This window comes from Mesoplodon mirus, assembly GCF_964341445.2.
Source record: "Mesoplodon mirus genome assembly, chromosome: 19".
Taxonomy (NCBI): Eukaryota; Metazoa; Chordata; class Mammalia; order Artiodactyla; family Ziphiidae; genus Mesoplodon; species Mesoplodon mirus.
In genome coordinates this window covers 34,396,875-34,417,345 of record NC_138995.1, presented here as the reverse complement: position 1 = coordinate 34,417,345, position 20,471 = coordinate 34,396,875, and the positions used below count along the sequence as shown (strand labels likewise).

The window sequence follows — 20,471 nt, the reverse complement described above, 5'->3', positions numbered from 1 at the left end:
CCAAAATGAGAAATCCCCTCCTTTTCAGGCCTGTGCCCTTGAAGGCATCTTATTAGAAAAGACCATTTCTTAATTAACATTTTTGATCTTTAATCCATTACACATCCCTCTAATCCTGTACGGAGGTGCGGCTGGCCCACTTCCACGGGCTGGCTCTGGGCTGCGTGAGGCTGGCAATTTCAGTGCTGAGGGCTCGCTCACAGCTGGACTCCGCCGCGGACAGTCTGCCGCTCCCAGACACCACCTCTGGTCCAGCCATGGCTACATTTCCCGAGCGGGAACCAGGAAGGGGGGCTCGGTGCAGACACCCCCAGATGGGCCAGTCTGCAGACGAGAGTTCATTTCATTAACCCCTGAACCCTATCTCTGCTCGCCCCAGAATGGTTTCAAGCAAAGGCTGTTTTTAGCAGCTCTGGCTCCCACCAAGCCTGAGAGCCGCGAGGCTAGTCTTCCTTCCCATTTGCACAAATCTCAAGCAACTTGACCACATCTATACGAAGAGCTGGTCCCAACAAGGTCATAGGACCCCACTTCGTAAAGCTTTGGACCTGCTCAGTGACTCCGTCCTTCCAGAAAGACTTTCTTCATTGGGTTGTTTTTTTTTTTTTGCGGTACGTGGGCCTCTCACTGTTGTGGCCTCTCCCGTTGCGGAGTACAGGCTCCGGACATGCAGGCTTAGCGGCCATGGCTCACGGGCCCAGCCGCTCCGCGGCATGTGGGATCTTCCCGGACCGGGGCACGAACCCGTGTCCCCTGCATCGGCAGGCGGACTCTCAACCACTGCGTCAACAGGGAAGCCCCCTTCATTGGGTTTTGAGGACCCCACCCTCTCCTGGGTTTCCTCCTACCCGCCTGACCATTTGTCTGTCTCCTCAGTCTCACTTCCTCATTCCAGCCTTCAGTACTGATGCCCCCTGGACACAGACCTCAACTCCTTTGTTCAACCTGGGCTCACTCCCCTGGCAGGTGCATCCATCCCAGTTTTAAGGACCAACTACATACTCATGACCCCCACATACATCCCTAGTCTCATCCTCCCTAGATCGCAGGACCACACACTCATAAACACATAAGAGGCATCTCAAACTTATGGCCACAACCTAACTCTTGAGCCCACGGCCACCATCTGCACCAGAGTGGCTCTTCCCAGGACTGCCATCACGGTGAAAGGCCCCTCCAGCCACCCAGCTGCTCAGCCAAAAAGCTTGGAGTTGTCCATGGTCCCCCTCCTTTTCTCATCCCCGACATCCAATCCGGGAGCAAATTCTGTTGGACCTCCTCCAAAAGGAATTCCGGATCTGAGCTCTTCACCTCCCACCTGTGGTCCCAGGGCTCCATCTCTCACCTGGATGAGTACACGGTCAGCTTCACTGCCCACACACGGCTAAGGGGGCGCCTCCCCAGCTCCCCTTCAACTCAGAATAGAACCCGTGTGCCCACCATGGCTCAAGGCCCTCGGTGAGCTGCTGCCTGCCTGCCTCCCTCCTCAGCGCCCCGACCTCCCTCTGTGCGCCCCCTGCCCATGGTTCACTCTACTCCAGCCACAGTGATGCTACGTCCCTTCCCTGTCCTTCAGTGAGCCCAGCTCCCTCCCACAGTGGGGAACGTCTAGAACACTGCCCCCACCCCCTCTGCATGGCCCACTCCCTCTCTGCTCAAGCACCCACCCCTTGGCAGAGGGCTCTGACCGCCCTCACCTCCTCCCCGCCACCCTATCATTCTCCAGCCGGCCACCCTGCTGGTCCCCTCCCAGTGAACACGAACTATGTATTTACTGGTTTATTTTGCTGCTGCAGTCTCCCCCACTAGACTCACAGAAGGAATCTTGTTGGCCCTGTTCACCACCTAGAATAGTGCCCGGCACTTAGTAGGTATGTGCCAACACTTAACGACATTTGTGACTGACAGAATGAAGCCTATCGGGACCTTGCCAGTGGTGACTCAGGCTCACAGCCATCACTGGCCATCAAGAAGTCCTGCAACGCCAGCATTGAAGTTCATCCAGCAGCAACTGAGATGGTGGTTAGACGCTCAGTAGAACTTCCTGGTGATGTATGTTCTGAAAAATTGTCCATGAGTGAATAAAGCACAGCTTGAGCCTCATGCTGGATTACTGGGGGCAGGAGGGAGAGAAAGCATCCATAGTGACAGGGGAGATGGAGCCTCTGAACAGTTAAGGGAAAGAGACAAGCTGACACGTGGTCCTTCAGAGACTCCAAAGGGCGGGACCAGAGTTCATGGAAAGAGCAGGCTCCCGGGAGACATATGTGTACAGAGGGTGGGCATGGGGCTGGGCCTTGAAGGACATGCAGCTTTGGGGTAGGTGGCGGGGGAGGACACTGCAGGAGGAGGACACAGCCCAAGCAAACGCACGGGGTTGGAATGAGGACGCAGGACGCAAAGGGGGACACCCCTATAAGAGACAGTTTCTGGGACCTGTGGAGTCCTCCACCCATCTTGATTCTCCCAACAAAATGCGCCAGTGAGACCCTCCACGGGACCACCTGCCTCAGGGCACCACGACCTCCCAGGCTGCTGAGGGCCCCTGAACCTGGCAGCCACAGAGCCGGCCCGGAGCATGGGGCTCCAGGCTCCCAGTCTAGTACTCCTGCCATTCAGCACTCCTCAAGCTCCCCCTTCATCTGCATCCCCAGAACTTGACCTGAGCCCTGGAAGCCATTGTGCTGCAGAGCATGAGGACAAGGGCCCTTCTCCCAACAGCCTCAGGGGGCCAAGGGGGCCAAACTGCCCTTCCCCTCCCCCAGGCCAGGGGTGGAGGGTGCTGGCTGGCCAATCTCTCCCTGAAACCAGACAAGCTCCCTTTAAGGAAACTCTGCCATGGCCCAAGCAGGCATCTTCCAGCCAGGCAGGCCCCAGGACCTGGGCTGGGGACAGTGCTCGGGACAGACCGAGGATAACACCCATGATGGAGACAATTCAGCACCCACCACACAGGCTGCCCTTGCACACTGGTTCATGCACCACCTTCACCTTGTGATCCCTTCACAAACCTGTGGGTCAGACTCAGGCCCAGCCCTGGTCCCTGGGTGGGGTCCCAGCTCGGGAGTGGGCTGGGGAGGGGAAAGGGGGGTGCCAGGTTCTAAAGTCAGCCTATGAGGCGAAAATGCCATCTGCCCTGAGATACAGCTGCTGTGGCTTGGGATACACGCATGAGGATGCTGGCCGTGAGGTGCTTGGCTCCTATGTCAGGCGTGAGGGATGAAGACACACATCTTAAAATGCCAGAGTCACAGCCACATGACACATGAGGGCCACACAGACCACCATCTGAGGGAGGAGGAGATTCTCCCCCGCATCTCAGGCTCACCCAGGCAGCGCCCCCATTGACTGCAGTGGCCAACCCTCTTTAAATGGTTATTGCCCTCTTTTCTTGGCAAATGTGCATCTAAAGTGGGAGAAGTTAAATGAGCTAATGATGACCTATAAGTATGCACAGATTGCTGTCAGCAAGGGCGGGCTGGGGGAGGGGGGCGTAAGATGCTGCAACGCAGCTCTGCCACAAACTTGCTGTGTGACACTGAGCGAGACCCCTAGCCTCTCTGAGGCTCAATTTCCACATATGGGAACAGGAAGGATAACAAAACCTATGGTCAAAGTGCTACTTCAAGGATTCAGTGAGATAATGCTTGCGGAAATGCCTGCCTGAGGGGGGCGAGGGGGCACAGCGACAAGCACAATGGGCCTTGGTGACAGAGAGAGCCAAGTTCGAATCCCGACCAGCCACTTACCAACCAGTTGACCCAATCTCTGCAGGAACAGGCTGCAAATGCAAGCACAGACGTGCACAAACTCAAGGCCAGAACTGCAGGGGCACAGGGCAATCAGCCCCCAAAGCGATCCCACAGTGTGGAGCTGGGGCCCGGCCTGGGCTGTGCCTTCCCTAAGGGGTGGATCCAAAGCAGCCCAGCCCCAGGTCCCTTGGGGTGTTCAAGCTCTGTGGCTTTGCAGGAGTCGGGGGCTCTGGCTGGAATCCCAGGCTGGCTGCCTCTCTGTTCTTTTTCTCTCCACATTTGGGGAAGGCATTTCCTCCTTCCCGGGGCCTGCGGGTCAGGTTTCCACCCAGATGGAAAGTCCCACCCAGGGGCCCCCAAAGGAGAGCTTACCATGGAAACTCCATGGGGCGCCCGCCAGACACAGGGGCAAGTGGCCACTGGCAGGCCTTACCGGGGCCAGGGCCACAGCCCTGCCAGCTGGGAGGGGAGAGGACAGAGGGGGCTCCAGCTGGACATTCTATCTCAGGCACAGAACAATGTTCACACTTACATGCAAAGCAAAGAGTGGCTGCGTGTGAGCATGTCTCGGTATGAGTGTGTGCATTTAGGCGTGTGTGTCTACAGAAAGACTCTGAAGTAGCAGCCCCGGCCCTGTGTCCTCTTAACCGTTCTGAGCCTCAGTTTCCCTGGCTGTGTCCCTCCTGAAGGCTGGACTCTACTCAGATAAGTAAATACAATAATCTTGCAAAAAGTGAACAAGGGGTGGGTACTGCTGGATGAAAGCCCTCAGATTCAACCACAGCCTGATTATAATCTGGGCAGAGAAGGTGGGGACATAGTGGGCGAGGTGTCTCCTGGGCTTTGGACCTCAAAACACAAAGATGTAAACAGAGCTTCCAAACTGTGTTCCAAGACTCCACGAGCTGGGGATACGTGGTCCTCAAAAAAGGGAGAAGAGTTTCTAAGGTCAAAAATAGCAAAAAAGAACCAGACCCACAGACACAGACAACAAACTAGTGGTTACCAGTGGGAAGAGGGGCAAAATTGAGGTAGAGGATTAAGAGGTATAAACTATTAGGTATAAAATAAGCTACGAGGATACATTGTACAACATAGGGAGTATAGCCCATGTTTTATAATAACTATAAATGGAGTAAAACCTTTAAAAATTGTGAATCACTAAACTGTACACCTATACCTTATCTAATATTGTATAGCAATTATACTTCAATCAAAAAAATTTTGACGAGTCCTCCCCAAGACTCACAGCGACCACGGACGGACCAAGGGCTCTTTGAGGGCCTGCATTAACGGAACCCGTTTGATTGCACTTAACCAGGCACTTAGGAAGGTAACCTGAGCAGCCGTCCCAGGACGCAGCCAGCTGAGGCGGCCTCATCTTTGCCCGGCTGCCTCCAGGCTGTACTGCATGTAACTCCTCGGCTGTGGTGTGCACTTAGGCCCTGAGCATTTTCCAAGGTCAATTTAAGAAAGAACTCGAGGAAAGATGTTTCTGTATCGTGTGCCAAATTGTTACTGAGACAGGGCTGTTGTTTGTTCAGTGATTAATGAGGATCCACACAGTAAATTCCTCAGCATTTAGTGCCAGGGGAAAATGTTTGTCTGTCCCAAGTACTTGAATCAGACAGAAGGGGCCACACTGCCCTTTATCCTATTTCTCTTTTGCCTTAGGCTGCCAGGAAGCTCACCTGCCTGATGACCCTGACCTTAGGCTGCTGACATAATTAGTTCTTTCATCAATTATTTTAGCTGACCAATGAATGACACCTGGGCCCCTCATCTTGTTTCATTAATAATCCCCAGAGCTGGTGTTTGTCGGTTGCTTGCTGTGTGCCAGGCACTCTGCTGAAGGCACATCTTTCCTCTCACTCATTCACATAACAATGTCACAAGGTAGGGCTTCAGTCTTCCCACTTTACAAATCAGGAAACTGAGCCATGAGGAGGTGAATAAGTGCATCAAGTCCATCCTCACAGCTAAGAAGCCAAGAGTGTTGCTGTGTGTGTTCACCTGCTCCCTGTCTCCTCGCCCTAGAATGTGGGTCTGGAGGGCACACGACCATCCTAGGCATCCCTGTGGCCTAGACGGCACAGACAGACACCTGATAATTAGGTGATGAACAAAAAGGTGATAAAGCCAGGACTGAAACAAAGGTCAGTCTGCTTCAACCTCATGCAAAACTCCTGTCTTTTTGGTGTCGAGGGATGGTAAACCTCACGCTAACCTTAACCTTAATACTAAACCTAAGCTTCCTTCTAGCACAATCCCTGAGGAATTTAGCAATAACCAACCCAAGGCTCCCTGCCCCACCTTGTCCTCAGTTCTGAAGGGCCAGCACTCTAGCCACAAAGGCTGGGGGGGCAGACACACAGCCTCCCGCGCAGATGGTGGAGCACGTGGGGTCTGCATCAGGGAGAGGGCAGCGGGGATGGGGTCAGGTTTCCCGTCCAGGAAGCCCAGGCAGATGGGAGCAGGGCAGGCCTCAGCCAAGCAGGCTCCGAGCGGGGTATGGCGGGGCAGGCGGGCCGCTCTGGCCCGGCTCACAGAAGCAGCTCCTCTGGCCTGAGGGCCAGCCTGGCGGGTGGGGAGGAGATGCCCTGCCCCGCTTCCTGCCCACTGTGGCTGGCCAGGAGCCCCGCAGCCAGCACAGGAAATAACAGGGGCCCCCAGAGGCCGCCCATGCAGGCCCTGCTCCGAGGCCGCCCAGGGAGGGAAGGAGGCCATTGTCGGCCTTTGTTTCAGTTTCCACAGCATTGCCCGGGCTCCAAGAGGCCCCTGGGAGCTAACAATTCTCCCCCAGCCCGCAGCTGTCCAGCCTCCCCCAGCCCGACCCTGGGGACAGGCCGACTAGGCCCTGGGCTCTTAAAGTGGCAGGTGCAGAGTGGAAATGAAGTCATGTCCAAATTGGGGGTGGGGCGCACGTGGGCCAGAGCAGGCTGGGCAGGCACACGGATGGATGGGCACTGGGGTCTGTGTCTGCACCCGGCTCCGCCCAGGCCCAGCTCCAACAGCAGAGGTGCAGATCTTTGGACAGAAAGAATGTCTGAAGCCCCGAGCGTACAACAAAGGAACCGAAGAGAGGAAACCCAGGGTAAGGAGGCAACCTGGACATCTTGGGCACCCACCTGGGTGGGGAGAACTGTCCGCATCCTTGAAAAGAGATGTCCCAGAAGCAGCTCTTTCTACTCATCTGCAAGCCTAGGGGTGAGGATGGGTGTGTGGTGCACATGTGTGTATGTCTGTGTATGTGCTCATGTCTGTAAGTGTGTGCATATGTGCCCTGTGCACATGTGGGTGCGTGTGAGCACACTCAATGCATGCACGTGCACACGTGCGTACATGTGTGTGCATGTGAGGTATGGAGGAACACATGTGAATGTATACGTGCGCTGTGTGAGTGTGTGTACGTGTGCACTGTGGGGGTGCGTATGTACGTGTGTGAATGTGTGTGCACGTGTGCTTATGTTTGTGAGCAAGTGTACATAGTGTGTGTGTGCGCACGAGCATGCACAAAATGACTTGCCACTGTTACATGTCACCGTTGAAGAACACTCCCGGGCCTGTGCCCGTCAGCAGTCACTCATTCCCACACTGGCCCTGGCGGCCTCTCACTCGTGGTGTGTCACTACCATGACCTCTTTAGGGTTCTTAGCACATCCTCTGGGATGTCATCCCACAAAGATGCATTACATCTCCATTGGGTCCTAGGTCGCTGTGAACTAGCAACTACAGAAGAGTGGGCCCTGGACTCAGACAAAACCAACCCAGGTTCAAATCCTGCTCAGGCCCGGACCAGCTGTGAAAGCCTGCACCTGTCTCTCAACCTCTCTGAGCCTCAACTGCTCATCTGTGAGATGGGAGTGATACTACTTCCTACCAGCTGTGGTTAAGGAGGGTTAAATGAAAGATGCATGTCAGGTACATGGCCCCCACCTGGCCCCAGCGAATGCTCACTAGACGGTTGTTTTTTGTTATTGTTATTACAGTTGCTTATAATTACGGTAACTGAGGATACAACAGTGAGCAAAGCAGGCACTGCCCCTGCCTCCACAACCTTGCACAGTTTGCAAAGCATTTAGCCCAGAGAAGTGGAATAGCAGAAGTAAAAGTGTCTCCTATTTACTGGATTCAGTATCAGTCTGATGAGCTAACTACTACCAAGTATGGCCAGCAGCCATCAGTTAAAGCACCAACCACAACAAAGGAAAAAAGAATTATCAGTGTGGGCAAAATAATGGTTTTTTGAACCAGGCAGGTATCAGCTAGGCAAGCTCAACCTAATACATGCATGGAGAGAAAGAGAGAGAGAGAGAGAGAACATGCGCACGTACCCACACCTGCCTCATGCTCAAGAATTTTAAGAGTGTCAGCTGAGATGACAACCGCCTAACCCCTGTGGGCTGCCCACAGCCTACAGCAGGACAGTGGTTGACACAGTGCTCACCATACCCATCCCAGAAGCTGGGCCCTGCAGAGTGCCCATCCAGGATGCCAGGACCAGCCAGGTGGCACAACTGGGCTGACCTTGGCCATTTCCTACTGGCCATCCATGGCTGCACAGTGGATGCATCAAGCTCCACCCAGGGAAGGAGCCTGATCATATGACAGCCTCAGAGCCTCTGCCTTTCAGACCAGACCCTGCCCACCAACCCCTGCCAACTCCCAACCACACCCAGCCTTCCCCACTTGGGAAACAAGCAGCGCCCCACCAGCCAGGGTCAGCTAAGTGAGGGTGGTCTCCTGAGGACTCAGTCCCACCCCAACCCTGCATGGGGATGAAGGCGTGAGTGCCCTGCCCACTGTGACAATGCCTAGAGACTGCCAGTTGAGACAAGGGGAAGGAGGAAGGGAGGGGCCCATCAGAGCCTTCTCTGTTGACCACACAGATCCAGGCTGAGCTAAGCTCCAAGCCAAGCTTCCCTTGATGTATTATCAATGTGTTATCAAGAATAAAAGTGGAGGGGCTTCCCTGGTGGCGCAGTGGTTGAGAGTCTGCCTGCCGATGCAGGGGACGCGGGTTCGTGCCCCGGTCCGGGAGGATCCCACATGCCGCGGAGCAGCTAGGCCCGTGAGCCATGGCCGCTGAGCCTGTGCGTCCGGAGCCTGTGCTCCGCAACAGGAGAGGCCACAACAGTGAGAGGCCCGCGTACCGCAAAAAAAAAAAAGAATAAAAGTGGAGAGCACCAGGTGCCACCCTCAGGGGCAAGGCTAACCTACAGGCCTTCCCTCATATAATCCTCACAATGGCCCTAGGAAGCAGGATAAGTATCCCCATTCCATCCACATGACGAAATGGAAAGTACAGAGAGGTTAAGTCACTTACTCGAGGTCACACAACTAGTAAGTGTCTCGACCTCAAACCTACTTCTTGCTCTTAACAAAGTGAACCAAAATGTGGCCCTGAACTGCTAAGGGAAAATACAGATGAAGAGGGAGAAGTGACGTTCTCCACCTTGGCCAACATTCGCTGGGTATCCGTCAGTTACCGAGCCAGAGCTGGGGTCTGGGAGCGCAGAGAATCAGACATGGTCACTGCCTGAAGGAGTGAGCAGAGCAGCAAGGGAACCGGGCACGTACAGAAGGAACGTCATAACCAAGCAAAGGGCAGTGAGGGCCAGGATCAGGGCGGCCCCCGAGGCCCAGGGGCAGGCACAATAATTACAGCAGGGCTATCACGGGATGCTTCCCGGAGGAGGCATCATGTAGGCTGAGCTTTGAAGGATGAGCTCCCCAGGCAGAGAGCCCGGCCAGAGCAAAGGTCAAGGGGAGTGGGCGAGAGGGCTTAACTCATCAAACCCTCTAAGTCCTGGCTACTCTGGGTGGCGTGTGAGCCATCAACACCACTCTAGAGCTGGGTAGAAATGCAGAATCCCAGGCCCCATCCAGAACAGCTGAGTCAGAACCTGCATTTTTAACAAGATCACCAAATTTGCCTACATGGTCGAGTTTGAGCTGAGCCAATATAAACCATGCCTGGAAAACATGGAGAGACCTCCCCAAAGTCCTAAGGAACAAAGTCATCATCACCCACAGGCCCACACCCACATACACACCTGACTGTGGCCCTGGTTTATAGCCAGGCTTCCAGTCACCAGAAAACGGATGATTTCCACCATCCACCAGTGGAGTCCTGGACCTTAGGGAGCACTCAAGGCTGGAGAAAGTAGGACCAGCCCGTCCAACATTACAGTCCTCATTACTGATGCCCCCAAAAAGCCCAGGAGCACCAGGAGAGGAGAAGGGGGACACCGGGCTTGCTGGAGTGGACAGTCCTCAATCAGCGGGGCTAGGAGCAGGCAACCTCGCTACAAAGAGCAAGGGTACAATGGCAGAGCAGCTGCTGTGCGCCAGCCTGCAGGTACAGGACAAATGACACAGAGCCCCTGCCTCTGAGGAAGCTGCAAGTCCACCCAGAGAGGTGAAACCAGCAAGACAAGCCCCACTCTGGTTTCACTCCAGCGAAACCATCAGCCAGGCCATGGGGGAGGAAAAAGGGAATCAGAAGAGAGACCACACACACACACACACACACACACACACACACACACACACACTCCCTCACCCGTACCCTGGGTACCAGCACACACGTGCACATGCACATGTGCACAGCAGACACGGCACAGAGGAAGCGATGTACAGTGCAGCCCAGCAGGGGCCCCTGGCTGGTCCAGAGCCAGAGGAAAGGGTGGGCAGGAAACACCACATCCCCCTCGGAGAACTGGTCCAAGTCAGCCCCAGGGGCCCAGGATGCCGCACAGAGGGGTGCAGAGGCCCCAGAGCCCCCAGGGGTTTGAGTCAGGGCCGAGGCACCTGGGCACACTCACACATACACACACACACACAAGTGCATGCCTCCGTGTGCACACAGGGCACAGACGCCCTACCTCGTGGACTGCTCACCATGGTAACAGAATGGCCACCTCTCAGCTCCAGTCACCACCTGAAGGTTTCTGAGGCCTCCTGTGCTGGCCAGGGGTCCACGGTGCAGACCAGCCAGCGCATGCCTGCCGCGCTCCCCCCGGTGAGCTCGGGGCCACCGCATCTTCCTACCCAGCCTGCCTGGCTCCACTCAGCTCAACTCCCCACAGACGCCCCAGCCGAGCTAATGAGAAACTCCCCAGCTGGCCCCATATAAAAACGCATTTCTTAAGTCTTTAAAATGCTAAGAAATTCTACATCTATTCAGGACTTTTCTACTCCTTTAAAATGTCCCCTGGTCCTCGTCGAGGAAATGACTGGGTTGGGGGCTCGAGCACAGGAGGTGGATAGCGCCAGCCAAGCCAGCCGGGAGCCAAGGGGCACCTGGAAGCTTCTGTCGCGGGCCCCGGGATCGCGGGGAAAGGGGCTGGGACACCCTCACTGATGAGCCAGGTTACGACGGTCACTCAGGAAAGAATTCAGGGTGAGGGGCCCCAGGGGAGAGGAGGGGAGAGAGGGAGACAGTCTCTCCAGCCTTGATTTGAGGATTGAAGAAAAAGTTTAAAGGTCCTGGGAGCCCCTGAGAAAAACTCCAAAGGGGAAAAGACCACCTACACAAAGACATTGGTCGGAGCATTGTTTATGATTCCAAAACTGAACGCAGTCCAAGTGTCCAGCAGGGAGGGGCAGTTCAGAAAACGAATGCCCATCCACCCAGAGAGCCCCATGTAGCTGCTAAGAAGGGCAGGATATGTGGATCCAGGGGTTCCAGGAAGCTCGGGGCTCATGGGGGCTATACGGACCCCACCGGTGCACTCACCCTGCACTTCATCTAGAGAGAAGGGTTTTATACACGGATGGAGCTGGCAAAGGGGCCAAGAGAAATGTAAACAGCAAGTGTGCAGAAGCACAAGGTAGTGGGTGGAGTCTCTGTGAAGTAGTTGAAATAATAAATACATGCTCTAGGAAAACACAAGTGGGGTGGGGAGGCAGCTCTGAGAAGGTTCAGAAGTGCAGGCTGGGCTGCACCGAGGGGGCTCAACTCCCTGCGGTGAAAGGCCCAGTCTTCCAGACATTTCCGTCCACCCCACTGGTCACAATGTGGATGTAAAGGGCTGCAGGGGGTGAGGAGGCTGCCACCTTTGTCCGTGGTGGGCGCACTGACCACTGCCGCTACCCCGCAGCTTACCCAGAGTCCGATTAAAAGGAAAAGGAGGGGCTTCCCTGGTGGCGCAGTGGCTGAGAGTCCGCCTGCCGATGCAGGGGACACGGGTTCGTGCCCCGGTCTGGGAAGATGCCACATGCCGAGGAGCGGCTGGGCCCATGAGCCATGGCCGCTGAGCCTGCGCGTCCGGAGCCTGTGCTCCGCAACGGGAGAGGCCACAACAGTGAGAGGCCCGCGTACCGCAAAAAAAAAAAAAAAAAAAAAAAGGAAAAGGAAAAGGAAAGCCTTCCAGCATCCCTCCCCCAAGAGGCCCCCCAGAAACCAGACACCCAGATGCCACTCTAATCTCCCTGCTGAGCAGGTCTCAGAGCCTGCAGCCCTAACACAGCCTCCCCCTGACCCCACAAAGCGCACACATGCCCCACACCCAAGGATGGTCATAAGCAGAGGCCCAGGGGGAGGTGGGCTGGGGTCAGGCTGGTGGGAGTCTCTAAAGAGAGCCTGACCCAGTGTTTTCCAGACCTGGTCTTTGAATTGGGGAAATGTGCACAAGGCCTTCAAAACAGGCACCTCCTCTCCTTCCGGGCAGCAAACCAGGAGGTCTGGCCCTAGTTAGACTCTCCCACCTGACCCAGGAGGGACCTGGTCACTGAGCTGACCCCCCCACCAAGCCTCTAGATCCCCTGAAATGAAGAGCCTGAAACAACATTCTCATAGGCAGATCTGCCATTTACAGTTTAGATGCTACCTTCATGCCTGAGCTGCCTGGGTTCAAATCCCAGCTCTGCCACTTCCTGGCTGTGTGACCCTGAAGCAGGTCACTAGCGTCTCTGTGCCTCACTTTCTATATGTGAAAAGCACTGAGAAGGAGGACTGGCTCCTAGAAGTGGCTCATAAATTGGAATGTTGGTTTCATTAACCAGAACAATGAGACCTGTAACGTGGCAGCAAGGCCTGAAACTCCGATCACACCAATAAGGTCTCAGGCTGCTGGGCCATCACAAACAGTTGATTATATTGAGTGTTTCTCTCCAACCACAAGTGTGTGTGTGTCACCACGCCAGAAATAAACCTGGCTAACCTGCCCAGGCATTGACAATGAGCATTTGTCAACAAATTAACTGTTTTCCGTCTCCAGACCACCCCCAGACCCTTCTGGCACTGCATCCCCAGCTTGGTCCAGAGCAGCCATGGTGGAAGGAAGCCCAACCTGTCCCGAAACCTGGTCCAGGGAGGTGGGAGGTTCCAGTGAGACTGTGATTAGACATTTACACAAAGATGAGCCCCTTCATCTCCCAGCTCAAACTTGGTGACCAGGGGAAGGGAGGCAAAGCTCAGTTTGGTTGGGTTGGTTCCCTGAAACCCCACACAGTAAGCTTACGATCATCCCGGTGCCTGCCACTCGGACACCTCATTGCAAAAGGGATCGAGGGAAGAGAGAGGAAGCACTGAAGGGAGGAAGGGCCTCCCCACTGAGCTGGGCTGGGGGCAGGTGACGGGAAGCAGAGAGGCCTGGAAAGTCAAACCTGGGAAGTGGAACCTTGGTAAAGACACACTGGGCAACCTTCTAACGGTGGCCAGGCTGAAACCAGCCGGCAGAAGGACACCCTTTGACCTGAGCAGTGTGTTTCGGATATATGAATTGCCCCAAATGAGATACCATTCCACATCCAGGAAGCCTAGAATCCCCCCCAAAAAAGATAAAGTACACGTATTAGTGAAGATGTAGAAAGATTGGGACCCTCATACTATACCTCAATAAAGCTGCTTTAAAAAGATACGCATTGTTCATTTTTTAATCTGATGATATCATATGAAAATCCAGCTTTCTGGCTTCTCTTTTAAAAACTCTGATGATGTGGAGATTCTGGGGCCAGGTGCCCTGTCACAATCAGCTAGCACTGAGGGACGGCTGCCCCCAGAGCAGGGCCTGGGTCGCAATTCACAGTGCCCCCCAAACCTGCCCGCTCACCTTGTGATACCAGCCCACCTCGGATGGGCCTTTGAGCTTGGGACCCCTGTGGGGCTTTCACAAAGGACTCTCACACTTCTGAAGAGTTTGAACCCATGGCCCGGCAAGAAGAAGAGCTTGGGAGTAATCTGTGACGCCCCCACCCCAAATCACATGCAAAATGCTCTGTGCATTTGTGAAGAGAATCCACATGCTTTCTTCCCTTGGATGCTCAAAGGCATCTGTGGCTCAAAACAGGTTAAGAATTTCTCTCACTTATAAAATAGATAGCTAGTGGGACGCAGCCGCATAGCACAGGGAGATCACCTCGGTGCTTTGTGACCACCTAGAGGGGTGGGATAGGGAGGGTGGGAGGGGGACGCAAGAGGGAGGGGAAAAGGGGATATATGTATACATATAGCTGATTCACTTTGTTATACAGCAGAAATGAACACAACATTGTAGAGCAATTATACTCCAATAAAGATGTTAAAAAAAATTCTCTCACTTAAATTGTCTCTTTATAAGATATTGTCCCTTCATCCCCCTTTTTATGGATAAGAAAAAACAGGACGCAACGGGAGATGATTTAAAACCCCACATCTACTAGGCACCCCCATCCCTCGGCTCTGAAAGCAGTGCTTCTTCCCCCGGTTCCACTATCAGCAGCCCCATGTTCGCCAGCAGAGGGGCAAGAGTGGGCTCCCTCCTCCCGTGACCCCATGGCCAGGCGGGAGAACTGCTGTGAGCCGATCACTTTACTCCCCTCCCTGCCAAGCCGGGCTCTCCATGACTGTCAGGGCCCCGACTCAAGGGCACAGACAAAGCAGGCCAGGTTGTTGCTGGGGGCAGTGGCCACAGGGTCCCCACGGGTAGCGGACGCCACTGTGCATTCTGCTTCTTTATTGGGGTTCTCCATCACATTCCCAGAGCCAGGAAAAGCAGGCAAGGGGAAGTTTGCACCCCAGGCAGGCTGGGTCCCCACAAAGAGGAGCTGCCTGGTACTCAAAGCTCTGCACTCCTGCTAAGACGCTCTCCGCCCACCCTCTTCACCTCACCCTGCATTCCTCTGGACTGATGAGCTAAAAGATCCTCCATGGCCACCTTGGGTCCTGTGCCGCCAGGGACCTTCCCAAAGCCCCCAGGATGCCTTCAGGTGTCTGCTCAGCTGTCTACCAGCCAGTGTCAGGCGGTGCAGAGGTTAAACCCCAGGCTCTGGCTGCAGGAGGACTTGGGTTCGAGTCCCTTCTCCACAGCATCCTGGCTGGGGACTGTGGATCCGCTACTATACCGCTCCAAGCCTCCTTCCCTTATCCGCCAAATGAGGACAGCAATTCTCAGTAACGGTGCCAAGGGTGGCTTGGGAGGCTTTGCTCCCCCATAATCTTCTTTGGCACCTGCCCCCATTTTCTGATGCAGCCAAGTGACATTTTCTCAGCTTAATGAAAAGCATTATACTAAAGCAGCTTCAACCAGGCCTTTGGCCCTGTCCTCTACCAGATGGCGGCCCCCAACCAGCCCAGGGAGAAATTCTGGAGTTGCTGCTGGAAATAGCACCCACCTCACAGGGTTGTCGTGATGGCCCAATGAGATACTGGAGGTAAAGCTTTGCTCCATGCCCTGGCACATACCAAGTAAGTGTTCACTAAACATCCATGCCCGGCTCCAGGGCTGCCTCCCAAACCAACCTCATCCTGCCACCCGGGATTTGCTCCATCTCACAAGCCCCGTGCTCAGGGAATACAAGCTGACTTTAATAGCCCAAGCCCAACAGAATTGGGAAGGAAAATTTATCACATGAATGCACTGTAAGAAAATCTTCAGAAACGGGCCAAAGAAAACAAAACAATCCATTGCCCGGCTGTGGACTATCCAATGCCCGGGATGCTTTGCCCTCCCTTTCCCCATCTCCGAGCAGATGATCCAAAGCTGACTGGCACCAGGGAGTCCCTGAGGGCCGGAGAGACTCACAAGGAGCGGTGCACCTCTTCCCGCACACGCGTGTGGGGCGTGCTCAGCTCTTGGCTGGAAACGGGCAAGTCCCACAACCTTCGCCACTCCCGAGCGCCCCTGGAGGCCCGAGGGCTGGCCATTCCACTGTGGCCTCAGGGCACCGCAGAACGCAGGCCCCCGTGCAGCCCCTTGGCACTGCCCTGCCTTCTGCAGGGAGGCCCTAGGGACGCAGCCCAGGCGCCTGACGCTCCCTGCACCAGCCTCTCCATCCACCGCAACACTGCCAGCGCCCTCCTGGCACCCCGCGGCTGTCCTTGACTGTCTTATCGCCACTGACACCACTGGGAAAACAGCTGGGAGGGACGACTTTATAGGGACATGACCAGGCTGGGTGCTTTCCTGGTGCGGGGGCTCGGAGCAGAGTGGGGACCCTCTTCAGAGGTGGCTGCATGCCTGAGCACGTGGACCCCCAAGTCTGTCAGCGCGCCTGGATGAGATGTGGAGCTTTATAACCTCACTGTGTTTCCTCCAGCCATGGGGAGTGCATCTCTCCTGCACAGAAGGCCACAGGGCAGGGACCGCACAGCCCCTTCCCCTATCCTACCCAGTGTGGACCCCAAGGCCTGTCCTAACTCTGGACCCTCCTCCCAAGAATTTGAGCACCTCCCCATTCTGCCTTCAGACAAGCCCCTTCAGGGAGCCCCTGTCACCAAGGGCCAGGCACCTGCAGACACAACAGTGCCCAAGCCTGGGTCAGCCAGGACCCAGCCAGGACCCTTCAGACTCTCCAATCAGCCCAGATCCTGCTGCAAAGAGCACTGGACTAGGAGTCCTGGAACCTGGGTTCGCGTGCTGGCACCCACTCCCCTTCTGCCCAGTCTATACCAGCATTTCCCAAATTTCAGTCATCTGGGAACCATCTTCATGATTTTTGCTGACTCCAAGCATTACATACTATTACTTAAAACTCTGTCAACTCAGTTTTCTCAATTAAATGACTTCTGCATCATCTTAAATCACACACGGCCATAAAATCACAAATTCAACGTGTAACCATTCAAGTGTTAAATGTTCATATGCCTGTTGCTTAACACCTCGTTCTTGGAACTACTGACCCAGATCATACCTCCCTCCTTGCCTCAGCTTCCACACCTAAAAGAGAAGGCGGTGGGACTAAATGACTCCCTCGTAGGTCTTCTCAGGCCCAAGATTCTCCCCTGTGGAGCCGGAGCCAGGTGGTCAGGATCCTGGGACAGGGGACAAGGCAGGAGAGCCTGGCACCTGCCAGACAGGAAGCCAGAGCCCTGGTGCCAAGGAAGGTGCTAGCTGGTGCACAGCCAACAGGAGCACCGTGCCCTCCACTCAGGAGCTCCCAAGGACCCCAAGCCAGTTCCCATCCCAAGCTCCATAGGCAGCTCCCAATTATAGAACTTTACAGTGAGAAAAACCTCATTCATCACCTCTTTTTATAGCTGGAGAAACTGAGGCACAGGAAGGAACTTAGCTAGGGCAGAACTGAGCTGCAAAACCCAAGTCCCCTGACTACCAAGTCACCCCCACCCCCCCACAATGGCCAGGCACCCCACAAGTCTGACCTCCCCCTGTTACCAACTCCTGGAGGCCTGGGCTCGGGTCTGCATGCCCGAGAGTGCAATGCAGCCCCCTCCCGGAAGGCAAATACACGAATTCTGATTTTGACTGGAGTTTAAATGTCCTCTTAAAATGGCTTTTATGCAGTTAGGTTGGAATGAATGTGCAGCGACGCCCATGGCAGGGAGCTTCAAAGCCTGTGTAGTGGGGGTGTGGTGGCCCATCTGAGTGTGCCCACAAGATGGAAACACGGTCCCCAGGGGAATAAAGGCATAGTAGTCTCTGTATGTAATCGATTTTATTGACCATATGGAACTGATATAAAAATTGTGTTGCACGGGGTAATCTGGACCGGAGATAGGAATGTGACAGGAAGAATATGTTCCGTAACCAGCGGGGTGGCTTTCTGAGTTCCTGAGCCGCCCCCCCGGGACCCCCACCGACTCTCCCACCAGCCCCATCAGGGCACTTACCGGATGCTGTCACGGAGGAGTCCCAGGGAAGCGAGAAGTCCGAGGCCTCCCCCTCTTCAACTAAAAGAGAGAACAGAGACGGGCCTGTGAGTTTTAGATCTGTGCAAACAGGTCATTGGGGTGGGGCACAGGACAAGGAGGAAGGATCATCTGTGGCGGTCCCTATAATACCCATGATCAGGGGGCAAAGGGGTCAAGCCTACAAAGAGGCCTTTGTTGGTTTCACAGAGATGTAAAATAATCAGAACAAGACATAAACAGCAAATAAGTGCTATATCTGTATGGTTCCCCCATCCTTGTGCCCCTGGCAGACATCACAGATCGATCACAGCACTGCCTCAAACAAGACGCAGCATAAGAATCTTTCTCTACACAGTGCTACAGGCCATTACTATCTATAATCAGAGTATCCACTTGAGAGAAAGCCATTTGACACTCACAGGAGTAGAGTGAAGACTCAGTCCTCCCCCTGGTCCTCCAGACACTGACCTCCTACCAAGAGCCCTTAGACCACCACTGAGATGTGAAGGCTTTCTCGATTATTCCAAGAAACAAACAAGTGACTCTCAGAGGTTGGCAAAACATGGTATGCCATCCTCTACACTGAGAGCTGACCCACAGACAGACCTCAGGACGTGCTGGGGTCGACTCCCCCGTGGTCAGCAGTCCTGGGCCAGTGACATCAGAAAGCAACTCACCGGACTTCCCTGGTGGTGCAGTGGTTAAGAATCCACCTGCCAATGCAGGGGACAAGGGTTCGAGCCCTGGTCCGTTAAGATCCCCCATGCCGCGGAACTAAGCCCGTGCGCCACAACTACTGAGCCTGTGCTCTAGAGCCCGCGTGCCACAACTACTGAAGCCCGTGCGCCTAAAGCCTGTGCTCCACAGCAAGAGAAGCCACCACAATGAGAAGCCTGTGCACCACAATGAAGAGTAGCCCCCGCTCACCGCAACTAGAGAAAGCCCGCGCACAGCAACGAAGACATAATGCAGCCAAAATAAGTAAATAAATTTATTAAAAAAAAAAAAAAGAAAGAAAGCAACTCACTTCTCCACTCCACCCCAGAGGCCACAGAATGAAGCTGGGGAGGGATGGGGTGTCCCCACTACCTTGAGGCCCGGTGTGTGAGACCAGGCTGGTGGCCGTGGAGGCCATGCACCAGGAGAACACGGGAGAAATTCTATACAGCATAATAAAGCTCTTGTCCTGGAATTAATCCCAGTCTAGGGCATATAATAATATTAAAGCTGGGTTATGGACTTTGTAAAATGGAACTTTGTTTAAGCCAAAAATGTGCATACACAGTATTTTTCAGATTTAATGGGCTCTGAAGTTCTACACACGTGCAGGCTGAAGCCACCACGTACCACCCTGTTCTCTTTGCAATGTCGCTGTCTCTACACGGGCACACACTGTGAGCCAGGCACCACTCTCAGTGTGTTTAATCCCCATCAACACACTTTGAGAGGTGATGTGACATGCCGGAGGTCCTACAACTAGAAAGAGTCCACACAACGCTGGGGCTGGAACCCAGGCCTGTCCATCTCGAAGGCTGCTCCTGTGTCCACCTGAGATACAGAGGATGCTGTCCAGAATCCTAGCAACTCAAGACTGGAAAGCAGCAACCCCAACCTGCCCCTCAGAAGGCAGGTACACAGCATGCTGGGCAGCCGAGCTGGGAGAGGAACAAGCAGGTTGGCCTGTGGTCAGACACCGGCTTCAAACCCCGATTCTGCCTCCGATTATTATGACCTTGAGCAAATTGTTTAACCTCTAGGCTTCAGTTCTCCCATCTCAAAAACGGAGGTAAAAATGGTACCTAAGCCACAGGGTTATTGGGAAGATTCAGTGGGATGATGGCTGTCATCCACTGGAACAGTGGCTCAAGCACTCAGGTGGGTTTGGTGCCAGGGCTGGAACAGCTCTCGGAATTAACAAGTCCTGCTCTGCGTGACTCTGACCCTCTTTATTGTCCACCCGTGATCTTACACCAGCCCCCCAACAGAGCCTCAGAGAACATGTTTTCTTTCAACCCTCAGAAACAGCTCGCCCAAGAGGGCACATCCACGTCACCGAGCAGAGGCCAAGGAATGCTAACCAAGGGCTCTCTCTTTCCCAAGTTGCATTCTGAGAGTAGAAACTCTGGCATCAAGACAATGAAATGCAGAGACGATCTGGGTTGGGACCAAAGCTATTGTTTGACTTAGCCAGTTACAGCTGGGGTGGGGTTTTCAAATATGCAGCTTTGTAAATACGCATCGAGATCTCGAGTCGGGCAAAACTGATATTACTCACCAAGCTGATTCCAGCCAGACAGCCTCCGAAACACAGGCGGATAATGCTTAAAGCGATCAGAGGCAGGCCATGCATGAAAGGAGCAGTTGTTAGCAGCATTCAGGGCCACACCTGAAAGTCAGTTTCCTTCACATTTCACCATTTACTTACTTTAAAATGTAATGTATACATTGCTTCTATTGAGAGGTTGCTGCCAGTTTGTAAGGTCATCATTCTACCATTTCACCGGACACTGTCAACAAGATCTGTGTGGGTACCGAGGACCGAGACATGACGCACGACCCTCGTTCTCCCTTGGCCCTCAATGTACTCCAGGTATCAGGGCAAAAGTCCCCACACTTGGGTCCACTCAGTTCTTTGGTTGGGAAGC

At 54.4% G+C, this 20,471-nt stretch overlaps 1 protein-coding gene across 1 annotated transcript in view; it reads right to left on the bottom strand.

The window, feature by feature from the left end:
* The window catches only part of ZNF423 (zinc finger protein 423), a 336,529-nt gene that overhangs the window by 258,297 nt on the left and 57,761 nt on the right, over positions 1 to 20,471 (bottom strand). Inside the window, exon 2 of the mRNA XM_082607019.1 lies at positions 17,806 to 17,865. Within this exon, the coding sequence (XP_082463145.1) occupies positions 17,806 to 17,865 (60 nt within the window). The remainder of the gene's footprint in view (positions 1 to 17,805; positions 17,866 to 20,471) is intronic.